This window comes from Schistocerca cancellata, chromosome 2, assembly GCF_023864275.1.
Source record: "Schistocerca cancellata isolate TAMUIC-IGC-003103 chromosome 2, iqSchCanc2.1, whole genome shotgun sequence".
NCBI lineage: Eukaryota > Metazoa > Arthropoda > Insecta > Orthoptera > Acrididae > Schistocerca > Schistocerca cancellata.
The window spans coordinates 844,873,503-844,892,901 of NC_064627.1; the positions used below are offsets into that span (position 1 = coordinate 844,873,503).

A 19,399-nucleotide genomic window follows, 5' to 3' on the forward strand; every position below is an offset into this window, starting at 1 on the left:
TCGTATAGACACAAGACAAAACGAATCCTCAAAATAGCTATCACAGTGTTATTTCCACAGCTAAATTGTCAAAATTATTTATCAAAATACACATGACTTGCTTATTGGCACTGTTGATTTAACTTACACATTAAGCTGCCATTACATCGCCAATATCGATCCTTGTGCCCCCACATGCTGTAAGTCACAATGTTAGCACTGTTGATTTAACTTACACATTAAGCTGCCATTACATCGCCAATATCGATCCTTGTACCCCCACATGCTGTAAGTCACAATGAACCCTCAAATTAAGTATTTCTGCATCTTAGTTGTTGTATTATGGTTCCGTACCAGTACGTACACACATGGCTCCCTTACCAGCACCACTGTTGCAACATAGATGTTAAACTCTCCTTAGTTCACTCTTGGCACAATACTGAATGGACTTTCAATTTAAATATGAAAATGTATTGTCCACATCTAAGCTGCAATTATTACTTTTCTATATCAGTACAAAACAACTGTAGCTTATCTATTAGCACTGTTGGTGTAACTTACACGCTAAGTTCACCTGAAAAATTAACACAAAAATTTTAATATTATTAAAAATGACTTACACAGTTCGTCTCATACTTTGACTTACACCAGTGTTGGAGAAATTGGCACATTTGGAGATTGCATCATCTATTCCTTCAATGTGGCAGTCTCGACTTGTCCTGGAAAGCGCAGATTCATTTGAGTGCACACAGCGTAATAAGACAGCCTTCGAGGTTTCATCAGCTATTCTTCGCATGCGCAAGTGTAGACTTGTGTGAGAAATAACACTTCATCTGTGTCAACCCGATGAAAAACGACACACTTGGATATTGGATCAGTGCACATGCACAGATATCAGCATGTCTTTTGTTCACAACCACATTCCTCTTTCCTTGATAGTCTTCTTGCACACAGAAGTCATGGGTTGACATTACCTAATCATAGATCTCATTTGTTAATAATCCCTGCAAGACCTTACATTGAATGTAAGAGTTATCTTCATAAAGTTGCTACCGTATCCTAGCAGCTCATTATGGAGAATTTACCACGTAGATAACTGCTAAAGACATCACACATTTCCCTCCTTAATGTTACTGACACACAGTTCTCTAATTAATTTTGGCAGGCCGCTAGTACACAGCTGCATCCTCCACCATCTGCCATCAACTTCAGACATAGGGTACCCATAATGTGAGTATCCCTATTCATTTTCCAGGTATGCTACAACAAAATAAAGAGTAGGTAATACTGCTCAACATGTCCACCTTCATTCGCAACACACTGTTCCCATCGCCTTGTGGTTGCGTGGAATACGCGCTGTAACATTTGAGGGGTTATTAGCAAACGTGCATCTCGTATTCGCCGTTTCAGTTTATTCAAATGTGGCAACCTGGTAGCATAAACTCAGCTCTTGATGAAACCCACGCAAGAAAGTCCACGGGAGTGAGGTCCAGGGAGCGAGCACCCCACATGCGACCTGCAGCTCTTGCCATCTACCTGTTAGGAAAGGACTCGTTCAGGTAGTCCCAAACAATGTTTGCATAGTGGGGTGGTGCCACATTTTGTCGATACATGACAGAGGCAGGGATACCATCCTGTTGCAACTGTGGCTCCAAGAACAACAGCAGCATGACCAGGTAGTTTGCTCCGGTAATCGTCCTTCCAGCAAACATAAACGGCCTATAGATCTTATCTTTCATGAGACCAAGCCACACATCCCTTTGCCACTCAGTGAATTCAGGGGGTTGCTCCTCTGCCAAGATCTGGCAACTGTGCTTGTTGACGACGCCGCAGACATGAAATGTTGCCTCGTCGCTGAACATAACATTATTCATCAGGTCCTCCTCAGCTACAGCCTTCAACAGATGATGACACATGGCTACTCGTGCCGCATCGTCTTCATCCTCTAGCTGGTGAAGCACATAGATATGATATGCCTTCTTTTTAAGGATGCATTTTTCCCACTGTGGATTTCGGCATGGATAGTTCACAACTCAGCCGGCAGGTAGATGCCGTTCGACTTCTTTCGATAGCTTCCCTCACACGCTGTACAGATTGTGGGTTGACCTCTCATCAGCTACAGATCCTATACGCCGGAATTTGCTAACGAGCTTCCGAGTGGCAAGTCCTGCAAGGGCATCCTTTCGATACTTTCTCTCAAACAGCCTCTGGACCTCAGCATTGGTTTCGCCACGTAAACGATGTTCCAGAATTGTGATTATTTCGGCAACTGTTAACATTGTGCTGTCTCTTCACGGTACCTGCAACAGAAAAAACCCACATGAACATTTTCCGCAAAATGGGTACTTACTTTATGGGCACCCTTTACAAGCTGCTCACTTGTCTTTAATATGAGAAGTAAGACAAGTGCAAGTTTGAAGGTGTCAATGAGTTTTCAGTCGTCTGGCACCTCGCTAGCTAAGCACACAGACTTACGTTAGCATAGTACCAATGATATCACTTGGATGTGGCGAGGAGTGTGAGGCGGGTTGGGCGGTGGAGCAAATGCATGTGATGTCAGGCAGACTATGCTAAGACGTTGGATGAGTTGAGACCTTTTCTAAATTTAAGAGACATAATGGGAGGTGACCTTGTTACGTAACTGGTGATTTGTGCTGAGATTTGTACGTATGTTTGGTCGTCGAAGTGTTCGATAATTCGAGACTTGCTGATGCACTGAACATTGCACATGTCTTATTTGTCCTATTAAAAAGGTGTGGGCTGTTGTAGGGAAGCAGCCTACTTACGCCATATAGAATTCATATGCTTTCCATTGTGTGCCAGCCTATTCCGCTGTAACTAGCTATGACGTCACGAATGTTGCACAATACCTTAAAAATAAAATGAACAATCTGAAAAGTTAATAGCATGTCAGGAATGATGCTAAAATGATAATGTGTTAAGTTTCAGTTTAGTAACTGTAACAGTTTTCTAAATTTGGACGTTTTATCTAAAAATCATCGGTGCAACAGGAAGGAGCTAGAAACTTCAAAATTTATATTTGGATTCCTTTTTCATTTTAATTTAATTGGCACTGCATGCTGGATCTCATAATGTGATATTTTGGTTGAAATTCATGATTTTCAGTTTTTGTGTCCTAAAAGTTCGGAAGCAAGATAGATTAAGTAAGTGATTAGATAAAGCTAGGATATTTAGATTTAGGTAGAATGGAGATACGCTATAACAACAAAGATCTGAGAAGTTTCCAAAAGGTAGCTATAAAACTCTAGCTGTAGCATCTCTCCAAATGGCAAGTTCAGAGCCCATCTATTGCGTGCAGTGCGACTAAAATAATTCTCTCGCCAAAAGTATTTAACCTAGCCACCTGAGAAATTTATTCTAGATACTTAACTGAGTGCTGATCGCACAATTAAATCGAGAGTTTCATTGGCCTTCAGCGAATGAAGCAATTAATTATTTATTAACTTGAAGCGGTGTTTTGTTAGCCCAGCGGCTAGTCAGGAAGGCAAATTTTGCCGGCTGCGCCTTCAGCGGTCCGCACCGTGGCTATATAAAAAAGAGCGTGCGAGTTAAAGGCCCCAGTTCTCTTCTAGATTCATATCAGAACGCACTCCGTGTCGCAAGCCGCGTCGCGTTGGTACAGTTGACAGGAACAGCCTTGGAGGCCCTATTACGTAACTCAATATGCACTTAACAATGAGTTCGCTTTGGGGTAAAGAGTTAATAACGAAACGAATCCAGTGATTTAATCTCTGTTTGTGCATGTCGTATTTTCACGTGTCGCTGCAGGGCAAATTTTCTGCCATTACTAGCGTGGCGTTTGATGGGTATTAACATCAAATTTTGCCGAGCATTCACTTTGAACATTTACATCGATAACGATTATTGAACAGTTTCGTAATCTAGGGACAATAGGATCCGCGCAATAGACTCTGAACAGCTCCGATAGTGCAATAGCTGATATGGGTAATCATTTGTCTGGAATTTGATGCTTTATCGTTTTCAGAATACAGTGAAAATTATTATAGTAAACTGCATTTTCTATAAATCCCAGACATCATCCTAAATCCTCAGAGTAATGAACTTCAATAATCAACAACTTTTATTCTCCATCAGTGTGGGCACAGTGAACTCTAATCACAGGCATCACGTTTTTGCTAATCACTTTCTGGTTGCCAACACTGTAGTTGAGAGCCTGTGCTGAGAATGGTAACAAATAGGAATAATGCAACTAATTTTCCACCCGCCGCCCCACACTGTACGTGTATCAGGTTCAAATGGTTCAAATGACTCTGAGCACTATGGGACTTAACAGCTGTGGTCATCAGTCCCCTAGAACTTAGAACTACTTAAACCTAACTAACCTAAGGACATCACACACATCCATGCCCGAGGCAGGATTCGAACCTGCGACCGTAGCAGTCGCGCGGTTCCGGACTGCGCGCCTAGAACCGCGAGACCACCGCCGCCGGCTGTATCAGGTAGCTGTCAGGGAGGAGGGTGGGAGGCAACTGTGTGCTTGTGGACTGCCAGGAATAGTTAGGAAGGAGGACAGTCTGTAATATTGATGAAGCAAATGTGCAGTGTATTTGACATTTATATTTATTAATTTCCTGTGTAGTAAGTTCCCTAAAATTAACTGCCTGGGATACTGCAGCAAAATTAGGTACACAGTTTTAGCTGCTTTATATGGTTGTAATGCAGGAATTTGCTGGAATTTTTAATAAAAATGAGATATGTGATTACCTAGCATCTTCTGTGTCCAACAAGATTACCAAGGAAAAAGCAATGTCTTTGTGAACAATGCAATTGCTGATGTCTCTGCATGTCCATTGATGCAATCACCAAGAGTGTCATATTTCACGGAGGCGACATAAATGCATGTGCAACCTCTCTGAAAAGTCGAGACTTGTATTTTCAAGGAATACATGATGCAGTCATCAAGCATGTCAAATTTCGACAAGATCCGGGTAAGTCGAATTGCCAAACCACCTATGCACATTAGTTGCAATTATATCAGAAGTATTTGATATTGTTTATAAAGTGTGTAAGTAGCAGTGCCATATTTAATTTTAGGGTCCTTTGTATCTTTCACCAAGGTGAGTAGGAAGACCGAACTATCGTGGAAATCAAGTGCAGCTTAACTTGTAAGTTAAACCAATAGTGTCAATAAGCGAGTCACGTGAATTATGATGAATAATGCAGAGAGTATAGATGTGAGTATAACATTATTATATTTCATTTAGTGGTCACTTGAGCCTTCGGTGGGGTGTGGAACAAAGACCGAACTGTTACCGATGCAAAGTGTAAATTAACCCCTATGTTACAACTGTAGTGCCAATAAGTGAGCCAAATGTATCTGAACTGACATAGAACAATAATGAAGAAAGTACATACTAGAGAATATTTAATTTTTGGTTTCACTGTGCCTATCACCAAAGGTTGAACAAAGATCAAACTGCTGACAACGCCATGTGATTTAACGAGCATGGCGCTCTCATTTAATTATATGGCCGAAAGAGAAAGCCTACAGGAATTGTGAAACGAACCCTGTCGTCCAGGACTGCATGCCACAAAGGGCGCAGATTCACCACGAGACGGGGAAACTCACAGGCGTCTATTGCCTGTTGAGGTATAAGCATTGTAGTGTGCGAGTGAGACAGACGAGAACCTACGTCATAGGCAAATCCAGTAGACGGCGCTTGTGGCCGAGGAGATGGTTCAAATGGCTCTGAGCACTATGGGACTCAACTGCTGTGGTCATAAGTCCCCTAGAACCTAGAACTACTTAAACCTAACTAACCTAAGGACAGCACACAACACCCAGCCATCACGAGGCAGAGAAAATCCCTGACCCCGCCGGGAATCGAACCCGGGAACCCGGGCGTGGGAAGCGAGAACGCTACCGCACGACCACGAGATGCGGGCAATGTGGGCGAGGAGACGTAGCAGCGTTAAATACGGCGGATCTAAGATCGGCCATAAAGTGAAACATTTATGAAAACTATTTAATTCTGTAGTAATGCAGGGAATCAAGCCACAGCAACTTTAATCTGACGTCCTCCATAAATTTTCATGGTGACCCCAATAAACCTTAAATATTGATCATTTCTATAATAGTTTAGGATTTACTGTTAAAGTGAAATTAACAGGTTTTGTAACAAAGAACTGAGTGCTAAAATCTGAACGCTTTGGTTGATCTTAATGATCGACATTTCATATAGAAGTGCATCATTAAAATGACAAACGTTGTAAATATCAACTCTATAATTTATTTGTTTTAAAGATATAGCAAATTTAAATTACAAGTACTTACAGTTAAGCATCAGCTCATCATTTCCTCTACACGAAACACATTGAACGATGAGAGTATGACATCTTATTGAATCATAAGGGAATAGAATATTTGTTGTGAAGTTTAGTGCATAATAGTTACTTTTGTTCTTTATTTATTTATCAGAAAGCACATTAGTCCAAGGCTACTGGCCGTGACATTCAAAGTTAAGAAGCAAATTGTATTGATTTTATGTAAAAGTATTTAACAATGAATATTATTGTTACATTATTTAGAACGTGAAAGTGGTCAAGCTTTGATTATTTAAATAGGTTTAAATGTAAAATGACGTACAATACGCTGTAGCCAATCAGATGGACGGCTTCAGGAAAGGGAACTGCCCTAGTCAGTTGAGCGAGGATATTCGGCGCGCGGGGAAACGCGGCCGGAGAAGGGCAGAGGGAGTGATGATGCAGACGCGAAAGCGAACTTTTCAACTGGAGACATCAAAGGGTACAGTTCGGATTGAGACGCGAAAGCGGACAGTCGGTCTTTAGGCAGCTAGGAAGTGAAACGACTTAGAAAATTTCGCGCTATGTGGTATCGCGGGACTTTTGAGTGGTGAGCAGCCGCGCACCTGGTGCCAACTCTAACTTTTCGCGTAGTTTTTCGCGATGAGATTGCGAATGATCGAACTGTGTCAAATGGATATGCGCTCGAGTGTAACAGTGACTCTAAATACGACCACTTTCGCTATTAGTTTGCTTTCTGAATAAACATTATTCTAACCAAATCGCAACTGTGTGGCCTGCATCATTTATGGGTCGTTAATTTGGTTCCCCATATTATTATTACTGTTATTATATGTTAACTTTGTATTTCGCAAACTTGCCATCAGCCCGACAATTTAAAAAAAGGATCACAAGTGTCTAATTTGGGGCGTGTAATGCGACACATGCGGTTCAACCCCTAGACGAGTTTGATCCAAGACATTTCGACGAAGAGGAACCGCATGTGAGCCCGAACATCTTTGGGATGTTAGCTCGCAGCCAGGTGCAGCATAATGTGCAAGTGAGATCAGTAGCGACAGTAAGCGAGACTTTAATTTTGGCAGAGAGTACAGACAATTTAAATCAGGTAGTAACACTGTGAATTTTAATTTGAGGATCGATTATGCCTTGCACAGTCGAATGAGGTAAGAACTATTGTTGATGCCAAGTTCCCCTTGAAATGTAAGTTGAAACAGTAGTAGGAACAAGCAAACAACGTGGGTATATTAGCCATTCAGTAAATTCAAAATGTTTCTAGTGTAGAACATGATGCACTGTCTTCTTCACCCCTAGAAAGGTTCTTGGTTAGGTGATGAAAGCCTCATTTAACCCAAATACTGATTTGCCTGCTAGAAATTTATTTTAGTCACATGTGTTTTGTACTTTTATATAACAATAATACAGACAATTTAGTCGCAGAAATAGCCTAGTGGCACTTAATTTGAGCTGTCAATTTGTGGCACATACACTGTCAGCTCCTGATATTAGAATATTATTTGAGGTATGAACGTTAATTTATGTGTTTGCTACAGTTAGTTGACTCTGCAGTGTCTGCTTAGCAAATTATTTTAGTTACACTTATTTTGTACTGTTGTAGAACAATAATGCAGACAACATAGAGGTGGACATATGTTGTTCTAGATGTTGTTGTCGTTGTTGTCTTCAGTCTAAAGACTAGTTTCATGCAGCTCTTCAACCTAGTTAGTCCTCTACAAGAGTCTTCCTCTCTGCATAGTTAACACAGACTTAATACAAGTGAACTTGTTTACTGTATTCAAGCTTTTGTCTCCCTCTGCAATTTTTACTTCCCACACTTTCTTCGATTACATATTTACGGTTCGTTGATGCTTCGGGATGTGTCCCTTCTTTTAGGCAAACAGTGCCATCAGTTTCTATTCTCCCCAACTGCATTCAGTACCTCCTCATGTGTTAGTCCTCTAGAGCATCACATTTCAGACTTTCTACTCTCTTCTTGTCTGAACTCACTATGGTCCACATTTTACTTCCATACTATGCTCCACTCCAAACATATACCTTCAGAAAGGGCTTCTTAACTCTTAAATTTATATTACGTGATACCACATTCCTGACGTCTTAGGTCAACTGTTACAAGTAGATTCTTGTCAGTTGCAATGTACACAATCAAATGCTTAGTCCTGTCCACATTCGACAGCAGCTGTAGTATCCAGTACAGCTTAGATACATTATCTTCTACTAATGGGCTGCTTAGCACATAGCTTAAGAAGTTCCTGGCAATGAAAATATCCAGATAAATGATTCTCACTACTTGGCAACCATTGTCTGATGTAAGGGCGACAGGAACCTCCTCTGCGTGACGTCGTCCTCTATTAGCTATACGTGCTTTACAGTCTAAAGTGGACTGAAGAGATGCAGTTCAAGAACAGTCTTCTGAGCGTCTACTATTGCCGATATTAATAGCTCATATTCCTGTTCTACTTCATTTCAAATACGGATTAGCTGTATATGTTGTAGTCAGAACCCTACCATCTTTCATTCGTAAACTTTGCCATTTTCAGATGTGGCCGTACAGTTTTCACATCCCATACACACGGAGATTCCTAGAGAGCTGCCTGGGACTGACTCTGTAACCATCATGGTTTCCCTATACACTCTAGAAAACTTTCTGATTAAGTAATTTCGTGAATTCTAAGACTGTGTAATAAACGTGCCATAGAGCATGCAGAATGCTACCAGAATGAACTTTCACTAACAATGTTCCTCTCAGGCCCTACACTGAGGTTTCCGTGTAGGATTTCCAGAAAGTGGGCAGTCCCATTTTCTTCCTTCGACCAGTGTGCACACCTCTCTCATTGTGAGATAGTATTTTCTTAGTGCCTCGCCGTATGTTTTGTCCACGAATGTACCTTTGTAGCTGGAGATCAACCCGACCTTGTACCTGGAGAGCATGCTCAACGTGACCAAGTTTCTGACCAACTACACCTTCAGCCAGCTGTGGCAGCCCATCAACAAGACCGAGTGGATCATCCACAAGACGACGGACGTCAACGCCGCGTACGACCCCGCCGAGAACTCCATAGGTGAGTGAGGTGCTTCAATTGCCGACAGAACTAAAGGAGTGGTGCCAAAATCTGACGGTTCTAGCTCTAAGCCGGAGTTCAGAATTAGATCACATCTAACTTTTAGTTTACATCTTCCGTTACCTACTGAAGTGGGTGACATGAAGAATGGTAATAAAATGCTTTACGAGCCACACTGATTTATTTTGAATACGTCTGGTGCTTGCATTACAACGGCTTACAGAGCGTCAGGAAAAGCATACTTACTACAATAAGACAAAGTACCTTTCACTGGAACATGTTTCTGGAGCTGACGGTATGCTTCTGATGAGAACATTGACGTAATTGCGAAAGTTAGTTTTCTGATGATGGGCCTGACACTGAAATAAAACAGTTTAAAAAAGCGGAAGGTAGCGTTATTAACCTACAATTATTAACGACCAAAGAGCTCACGAAATACGGTACGATTAAAATAACATCACTTTATCCAAAGTATTGACATACATTCAATTTGTTGGAACATTTACAGTATCATACCGACGTAAAATGTGAGTGTACAAATATTACTACTGCAGTATGTCATGTTTCCAAACCAAAGATTTGTAACCATTCCTCTATAGAAACTCCTTTTGAAACTCTTTTTGTGCCCTGTGCTCTAGTCAGGCAGATTCGTATTATCACAAACAACTTTCATGTACTGCATTGCTGTAGACCACAATATTATTTCCTTTCCCTGCTGAGTCAGCTTTTGTTACTCATTTTCAATGAGAGATAAATGTCAACTTTCATTCGATTTTTTCCTCAATGATTCCCAACAAATTATCTTCACTCCCACATCACTGTTCAACTCAGTTTGCTGAATTTTGATGTTTGATGTCTCATGGTGGGCTTCAGCTTTTATGGTTTTTTGTTCTGTGTTCTCCACTTTGGGTTCACGAAATTGGTAATGTACGAGGTATGTCATAATTAATGGCGTAATCGCACAAAACTGAAAGTAAGTGATACTAGAAGCAGAAAAGTCTGATTAATCATAGGTCTCCAAACGAAACGTTTGCGAGATACTTATGAGTATACGGCTACCAGCCACTACTGATGTGATTCTGTGTGAACGCCCTGTGCTGGGCCGTGGTGTGGACCTTATTTACATTATCGAGACGTTGAGTTGTAATCAGAAAGGACACGAAAACACACTCGAGTCAGAGCGCCACTCACGACTGTTGTGATACACGAGTTTTGCTCGTAACTTCATCACTACAGTAACGAGGAATACGCAGATATGCACAACTGGCCATTAAAATTGCTACACCAAGTAGAAATGCAGATGATACACGGGTATTCATTGAACAAATATATTATACTAGTACTGACATGTGATTACATTTTCACGCAATTTGAGTGCATAGACCCTGAGAAACCAGTACCCACAACAACCACCTCTGGCCTTAATAACGGCCTTGATACGCCTGGGCATTGAGTCAAATAGAGCTTGGATGGCGTGTACCGTTACAGCTGCTCATGCAGCTTCAACACGATACCACAGTTCATCAAGAGTAGTGACTGGCGTATTGTGACGAACCAGTTGCTCGGCCACCATTGACAAGACGTTTTCAATTGGTGAGCTGGAGAATGTGCTGGCCAGGGCAGCAGTCGAACATTTTCTGGATCCAGAAAGGCCCGTACAGGACCTGCAACATGCGTCCGTACATTATCCTGCTGAAATGTAGGATTTCGCAGGGATCGAATAAAGGGTAGAGCCACGGGTCGTAACACATCTGAAATGTAACGTCCACTGTTCAAAGTGCCGTCAATGCGAACAAGAGGTGACCGAGACGTGTAACCAATGGCACCCCATACCATCAGGCCGGGTAATACGCCAGTATGACGATGACGAATACACACTTCCAATGAGCGTTCACCGCGATGTCGCCAAACACGGATGCGACCATAATGATGCTGTAAACAGAACCTGGATGCATCCGGAAAATGACGTTTTGCCATTCTTGCACCCAGGTTCGTCGTTGAGTACACCATCGCATGCGCTCCTGTCTGTGATGCAGCGTCAAGGATAACCGCAGCCATGGTCAGCGAGCTGATAGTCCGTGCTGCTGCAAACGTCGTCGAACTGTTCGTGCAGATGGTTGTTGTCTTGCAAACCTCCTCGTCTGTTGACTCAGGGATGGAGACGTGGCTGCACGATCCGTTACAGCCATGCGGATAAGACTGCTAGTGATACGAGGCCGTTGGGATCCAACACGGCGTTCCGTATTACTCTCCTGAACCCACCGATTTCATTTTCTGCTAACAGTCATTGGATCTCGACCAACGCGAGCAGCAATGTCGCGATATGATAAACTGCAATCGCGATAGGTTTCAATCCGACCTTTATTAAAGTCGGAAACGTGATGGTACGCATTTCTCCTCCTTACACGAGGCATCACAACAAAGTTTCACCAGGCAACGCCGGTCAACTGGTGTTTGTGTATGAGAAATCGGTTGGAAACTTTCCTCATGTCAGCACGTTGTAGGTGTCGCCACCAGCGCCAACCTTGTGTGAATGCTCTGAAAAGCTAATCATTTGCATATCACAGCAGCTTCTTCCTGTCGGTTAAATTTCGCGTCCGTAGCACATCATCTTCGTGGTGTAGCAATTTTAATGGTGAGCAGTGTACAACTGACGCATATTGGGGCTAAGGGCAATGCGCGGGAAATAGAAGTTAAGGAAATGGAGGCCGAAGAACAAGCTAGCTTAAGATCTGTAAGATTCACTATAGACGATATATTTTATTTGCAACAAACACTTGAAAAGAAACATATTCGGAATTAGCCTCTTCAATTAGTATCTGTAGACATAGTAAACGTCACATTTATGCAGTTTGTCAAAGATTTTAAAATCATCTAGTGTTAATCATGCCGTAATTAATGCAATTCAAAACGTATATGAAAATTCTACAGTAAGAATAAAATTATAAAACTTTCTCTGACCTGTATTTAATGTTACAAAGGAATCACATCAGGAATGCAACCTGTCACAGACACTTTATGAAATATGTAGAGAGAAAGCGTTGGAAAATTGGAAGAGGAATCGTAAGAACATGGGATTCACAATAAATGGTAGTAGCATATATACACAACTATTTGCTGATGACCAGCTAATTTTGGGATAAGATGAGGAAGGTTTTGAATATATCACCACGAAATTAAAAGAAGTGTTTAGAAATAGGGTATTCGGGTCAACATGAATCAAACAAACTACATGGTAGTAAAAGGCACAATTCAAGAATTGACACTGGAAGAAGGAAGAGGGCAAGTACTTATACTGGAAAATGCAAACATATAAGAGTAACAATCACGTCAGGTGGTAGACTAGAATAAATGCTGAAAATTTTACTACTATAACATTAAATGGTATTTTATGCCATCAACAGATCAGAAATGGAGTAAAAGAAAAACAACTTCAATAGAATTATTGAAAGCTTTATGATGTATGAATAAGAAGTACGGACAGTTTAAACACAATTACTGAAAAAATTGGTGGCAACTGAAACGAACTTTTGGAGGCAGTCTGCAGGGATATCCAAGTAGAAAAGCGTACGAAATGATGTCATCAGGAAGGTAATGGATGCCTTATGTTCCATTACTGTGGAAGGAAAACAACCCATATATTATGGACATACGAAAATAGATGTTAAAAAAAGGAGATTCCCACGACGAATCATCATACTGGAATCACCAGCGAGGTCCATAGATACAAGGAATTCAGACTTTTAAGTAGAAGAAGGAGTACTAAAGAACTGCATCTGATACCGCTTCCTGGCCACATCTTCAACCACACTTCTTCCTCCATTTCATTCGCGTCATTGCAGGTTATCATACCACGTCTGCCAATAAAGCCAGTCCCTTGATCAATCTATTTGTCTCCCGGCCTCCCCCAGCAGATACCAACATGCATATCTTCATCGCTTGCTGAGCAATAATCAGTTTTCGAATGATTTTCACCTAAAAAGCCTGCAATCTACTTCCATGAGCAACATCTGGGCTTGGGAATTAAGTCTTAGTGATTAATTACCAGTTTCTAGTGTACGAGACTTTGCAGAGACCAGCAGTGTGTGTAATGACGAGAGTATGTGTGGGTTCCACAGTGATTCCAGCGGGTATCCTCCAGGGTGTATTCTTCAGCGCAGACCGTCCCAAGTACATGAACTACGGCGCCATCGGCATCCTAATTGGCGACAGGATCACAGCCGGCTTCATCGGAGAGGTAACTACTTCCTAAATTCCTTTAATACTAGGTGCTTACAACTAGCGTTGCTTCAATGTTTTGAAACGTAAAATAGTGCAGTTGACAAAACATACAGAACATTGATGGGAGTACAGACTACAGAGTGCACACACTTATGGAACTCACTACACATATCCTACACTAGCACCACGGTCAAATGAACTAACAACACTACATCTACATCTACATCTACATCTACATTTATACTCCGCAAGCCACCCAACGGTGTGTGGCGGAGGGCACTTTACGTGCCACTGTCATTATCTCCCTTTCCTGTTCCAGTCGCGTATGGTTCGCGGGAAGAACGACTGTCTGAAAGCCTCTGTGCGCGCTCTAATCTCTCTAATTTTACATTCGTGATCTCCTCGGGAGGTATAAGTAGGGGGAAGCAATATATTCGATACCTCATCCAGAAACGCACCCTCTCGAAACCTGGCGAGCAAACTACACCGCGATGCAGAGCGCCTCTCTTGCAGAGTCTGCCACTTGAGTTTGTTAAACATCTCCGTAACGCTATCACGGTTACCAAATAACCCTGTGACGAAACGCGCCGCTCTTCTTTGGATCTTCTCTATCTCCTCCGTCAACCCGATCTGGTACGGATCCCACACTGATGAGCAATACTCAAGTATAGGTCGAACGAGTGTTTTGTAAGCCACCTCCTTTGTTGATGGACTACATTTTCTAAGGACTCTCCCAATGAATCTCAACCTGGTACCCGCCTTACCAACAATTAATTTTATATGATCATTCCACTTCAAATCGTTCCGCACGCATACTCCCAGATATTTTACAGAAGTAACTGCTACCAGTGTTTGTTCCGCTATCATATAATCATACAATAAAGGATCCTTCTTTCTATGTATTCGCAATACATTACATTTGTCTATGTTAAGGGTCAGTTGCCACTCCCTGCACCAAGTGCCTATCCGCTGCAGATCTTCCTGCATTTCGCTACAATTTTCTAATGCTGCAACTTCTCTGTATACTACAGCATCATCCGCGAAAAGCCGCATGGAACTTCCGACACTATCTACTAGGTCATTTATATATATTGTGAAAAGCAATGGTCCCATAACACTCCCCTGTGGCACGCCAGAGGTTACTTTAACGTCTGTAGATGTCTCTCCATTGAGAACAACATGCTGTGTTCTGTTTGCTAAAAACTCTTCAATCCAGCCACACAGCTGGTCTGATATTCCGTAGGCTCTTACTTTGTTTATCAGGCGACAGTGCGGAACTGTATCGAACGCCTTCCGGAAGTCAAGGAAAATGGCATCTACCTGGGAGCCTGTATCTAATATTTTCTGGGTCTCATGAACAAATAAAGCGAGTTGGGTTTCACACGATCGCTGTTTCCGGAATCCATGTTGATTCCTACATAGTAGATTCTGAGTTTCCAAAAACGACATGATACTCGAGCAAAAGACATGTTCTAAAATTCTACAACAGATCGACGTCAGAGAGATAGGTCTCTAGAGATAGAACAGGAGACCAGAAGAGCGAGACGGCTATATCAACGATCCGTAACAGGTAGAGACAGGCAAGTAAGACTAGAGGCGTATAAGCTCGCAAAGGACCGATACAAACAGAAACAATTTAAGACACGGAGGCAACATTAGGACCGACAAGCAGCGTGACAGTTACAATGAAACATGGGGAGGGAACCATATAAATTCGTCACTGAAAAAAATCAAGATCCTATTAGTTCTGGGAACGCTACGACAGGGTGACGACGCGATGACAAAGGGATGTAGACACACAGCAGAATTTCTGATGCACAAGCCCCTAACTGACGACGTCGTAGACACTGACACGCTCAACACAGATTGGTTTCAGAGGTGGGAAATCAACTGATGACGCCATTAACAAGGCACTACAAATTGATTATGTCACCAGAGCACAGTATGCAATAGCAGCTATGATCGACATTGCAGGCGCCTTTCATAATCTTTGGTGGCCCGCCACGTTTCAGAGACTAAGACATCTGGAGGTAACCAACACACTCCACCACAGTCTACTAGACTACAGTAAGAACAGAGTGGTCGAATGGCAGATGTACAGCCGGAAACTAATCAAACGATTTACCAAAGGCTGCCCACAAGGGTCGATTTGTGGCTCTGGTCCATCGCGATAGGGCCCCTCCTCCAATTATGGAAGCAGACTGGCGTGACAGATGGACTTGTCACACACGTAGATGGCTTGTTGATCGTTGTATCTGCTAACACCAGGTCCTAGTTAGAAGAAAGATCAAAATGGAACACTGAGAACGATAGCACAGAGCTGCAACATAACAAACTCAAGATAACTGACAGTAAAACAACGTACACGTTACTGATAGGATCCCTACAAAGGAACCCAATAGTTAAAATATGGGACGCAAACCTATATCAGGCATTCAGTGCAAGCTATCTTTGGGTTCACATAGATGAAAAGCTAAATCTCCATGAACATATAACTATCACAAGGAAAGCAGAAAAAATACTGCATTAGTGGACAAGGCTAAACTCAGTACATTGCAGACATCCACTGTTAGTCACACGGATATACCACATTGCTTTCTTCGACTAAGTATTCAGTTTTGCTGCCATTACTTGGGCCCATAGGCAAAGCCTGTCGCCGGCCGCGGTGGTCTAGCGGTACTGGCGCTGCAGTCCGGAACCGCGGGACTGCTACGGTCGCAGGTTCGAATCCTGCCTCGGGCATGGGTGTGTGTGATGTCCTTAGGTTAGTTAGGTTTAAGTAGTTCTAAGTTCTAGGGGACTTATGACCTAAGCTGTTGAGTCCCATAGTGCTCAGAGCCATTAAGAGCAAAGCCTGTCAACGAACGGGACATCGGCTGGGGCGTCCTACGCAGACTGTCTGATATTTGCGGCACTTCTTAAGTGATAACACCGTATGTGGTGCTGGGAATCAACCCGACAGACGTTGCAGTAAGATACAGGGCAGACGAGATGACATGACCAGGTGAGGATCACTGGAGTACCGATTAACACCTAACGCCAATTTCACAATTCGTCGCTGGTTACATGGCAGGCTGAGTGGGAAGACCGTATTACCTCTCTCCGAATATAAGGGATAGGCTAACATTCAAACATATCAATGGCAGCCGCGGTATGGTACATTATGTAACAGGACGCTGCCCTTATCCCACATACTTAAACCACGTACTTAAACCTTGTGAGACTGTGGCAGACAACATGTTGGGAAGAAGGTTTCCTAGAAGACGTCGTCTTTTTCCGCGGATGATTGACAAACATAAGACAAATGTGACACACGGATCTCACAGATATAGAACACTGCACACATGTAATGCTCACAGACAAAGACCAATGGACAAAAATTATGGCACTCACTGACGGAATGTCAAAAGCTACTTAAACTGAATGTATCATAACTAGACAGTACAGAAAAAGAGCCTATGTGTGACAACAGGTCGATATCGACACGGTAAATCAAGACCCTAACAGGGAAACCGATGACAACACTGATCATGATACGGCTGGAAACGAGTCAGACATAGCTTCTGACATCGTGAAAAAGATAATATAATATAAATAATTAACAGTACTTAAACCTATAAGCACAAATCTGTCACAACAAGGTCTACCACCTATATTAACGTCGATAAGTACTGTAAATGTTTTAGGTGTTAGATAGATTTCACAGCAAATTGCATTAGTGATTACTTATTGTGATGTGAACGGTGATCAGCGGCTTGAATTAAATTCCAAGGCACTCACTGCCACAAACATTAAGTGAAGGACGGTTCTCTTTCTATTATCTTTCCTATCTTTCTATTTTTCTTTTCTATACTAACGCAATCTATTATATTTCATTTTCCAAACATTGTTAATTAGAAAATTTATCTCCATTGCTGCAGACAAAAGACTACAAGAAAAATAAAATACAAAGATGTAACAAAGAAAAGTAATGAGAGAAAATAAGCAAAAAATAAATCAAATAAATGAAAAACAAAGAAAGAGAATAAGAACAAAAACTTTGAAACCGCCTCCACGGGGCGGTACACAGGCAGCGGTGTAGCGGGAGGTTGTGGAGCCGGCGGACAAGAGGCAAATAAACACCCGTCCTAAGAATTGGATGGTGGGTCAAAAAGAATAATAGCGAGTGAAAAGAAAGTTCAGAAACCGTAGAAATATCATAAACCGTGACTACATTATCAGTTGGAATCATTCACCACATACAAATACCTAGATGCGACAGTTTCTGAAAATGTGACAACGAATGGTCATATACGCTCAGTTGTAGGTAAAGAAGGTGATAGACTTCTGTTCATTAACAGAATAATAGAGAAATGAAATAAGTCTACAGATTATTTAGAAAACATGTCTGTGACCCATCCTAGAATATCACTCAAATGTGTAAGGACTCATTCCAGATAGGACTAACAGGGGATATTGGTCGTATACAAAGAAGGGCAGCACAGGCGATCACAGGTTTGTCTGACCCACAGAGATCCCGTAACATCTGAAGAGACTGACGATACTTGAAAAGTTTCGAGAAGCAGTATTACGCCATAAATCTAGGAATGTACTGGAACTCCTTATGTATCACTCTCGTAGAGATTGTAGAGACGAGATTAAAACTATGCAGTGCGGGTATAAGCGTTTAAGCAGTCATTCTTGCCGCACTCCATATCTGATGGAGGAAGAAGAAAGGCAGATACATGGTAGAATGCAAAGTACCATCTACCAAGCATTTTGCAATGAGCTGCACGATGTAGACGTAGATGTAAGTGTCTGGAATCATCAGATGCTTCTCAAATATAAAAGAAGCAAATAAGATAATAAAAACGACTGCTGTACCATAATATTTACACTGTATATTGTACGGTGTGATATTACATTCTATCGCATTACCACAAGTTAGTTCTGCAATATGGCCACCATGGAAATTCAACGACTTGCTGTCATGGAATTAATTTCTTAAGCAGCAAAATATTTATCTGAAATTCGTCAGATAAGGAGACATTAGGATCTGGCCGTCTTGGATTTCTTTTTACTACTCGAACCCTTCAAAGTTCAGACAAGAATGGTCATCCAACGTCTTCATCAGAAATTTCGACATGACGGACGATATTTTTCTGAGTACTGTGACAGGTTATAAAAACTGGTTCCATCAGCATAATAAAGATGGATTCACCATTTTCGGTATCTTTTTAGATTTTAATCTTTTATGTAGCAACGCTGACTCAGATTTCCTCAAGTTTATGTTAATAAGGTTCACAACTTTTTCAGAAAACTGGTATATTTCGCTCTGTAGCTTTTATGACGTTCTGTTTTATCGCTAAATATACTTCAGATGTTCCTCCCATATTTTTTCCTGATATAAATCTGTACTTCAGTATATTCCGTTTGTTAATGAGTTGCTTCCAAGTAACGCTGAGCATGAGTTGACAATTATTTTTAAATTGAAAGTATTCTTATACAAAGTGTTTTGAACACTAAATTCAATGACAGGTGTTCAGCTTATGACGTTACTTTCATATATACTATTCAACATGTGCAAGATTCGTGAAAAAACGTAAATCCTTTTGCAATCAGAAAGCATTTAGTCTACAGTTTCAGTTAGGTAATTAGCGACATTTTTACATATATTATCAGTTTTCCAAAATATTGAGTAAATGTTGATTGAAGAAGAGAATAATATTAGGAAATGTCATGGAGAACAGTTCTGGGCGGTATTAGCGCACTAATCATAGGACATCGGGAAACATACAAAACGAGGTACACCAATTCTTCAAAAGTGTTTTGGAGCT

General features: G+C 41.5%; 1 protein-coding gene across 1 annotated transcript in view; it reads left to right on the plus strand.

Moving 5' to 3' along the window:
* Window positions 1-19,399, plus strand: part of LOC126162760 (neprilysin-2-like) — a 219,531-nt gene that overhangs the window by 168,127 nt on the left and 32,005 nt on the right. Inside the window, exons 11-12 of the mRNA XM_049919448.1 lie at window positions 9,197-9,362; window positions 13,481-13,599. Coding sequence (XP_049775405.1) covers window positions 9,197-9,362; window positions 13,481-13,599 — 285 coding nt within the window. The remainder of the gene's footprint in view (window positions 1-9,196; window positions 9,363-13,480; window positions 13,600-19,399) is intronic.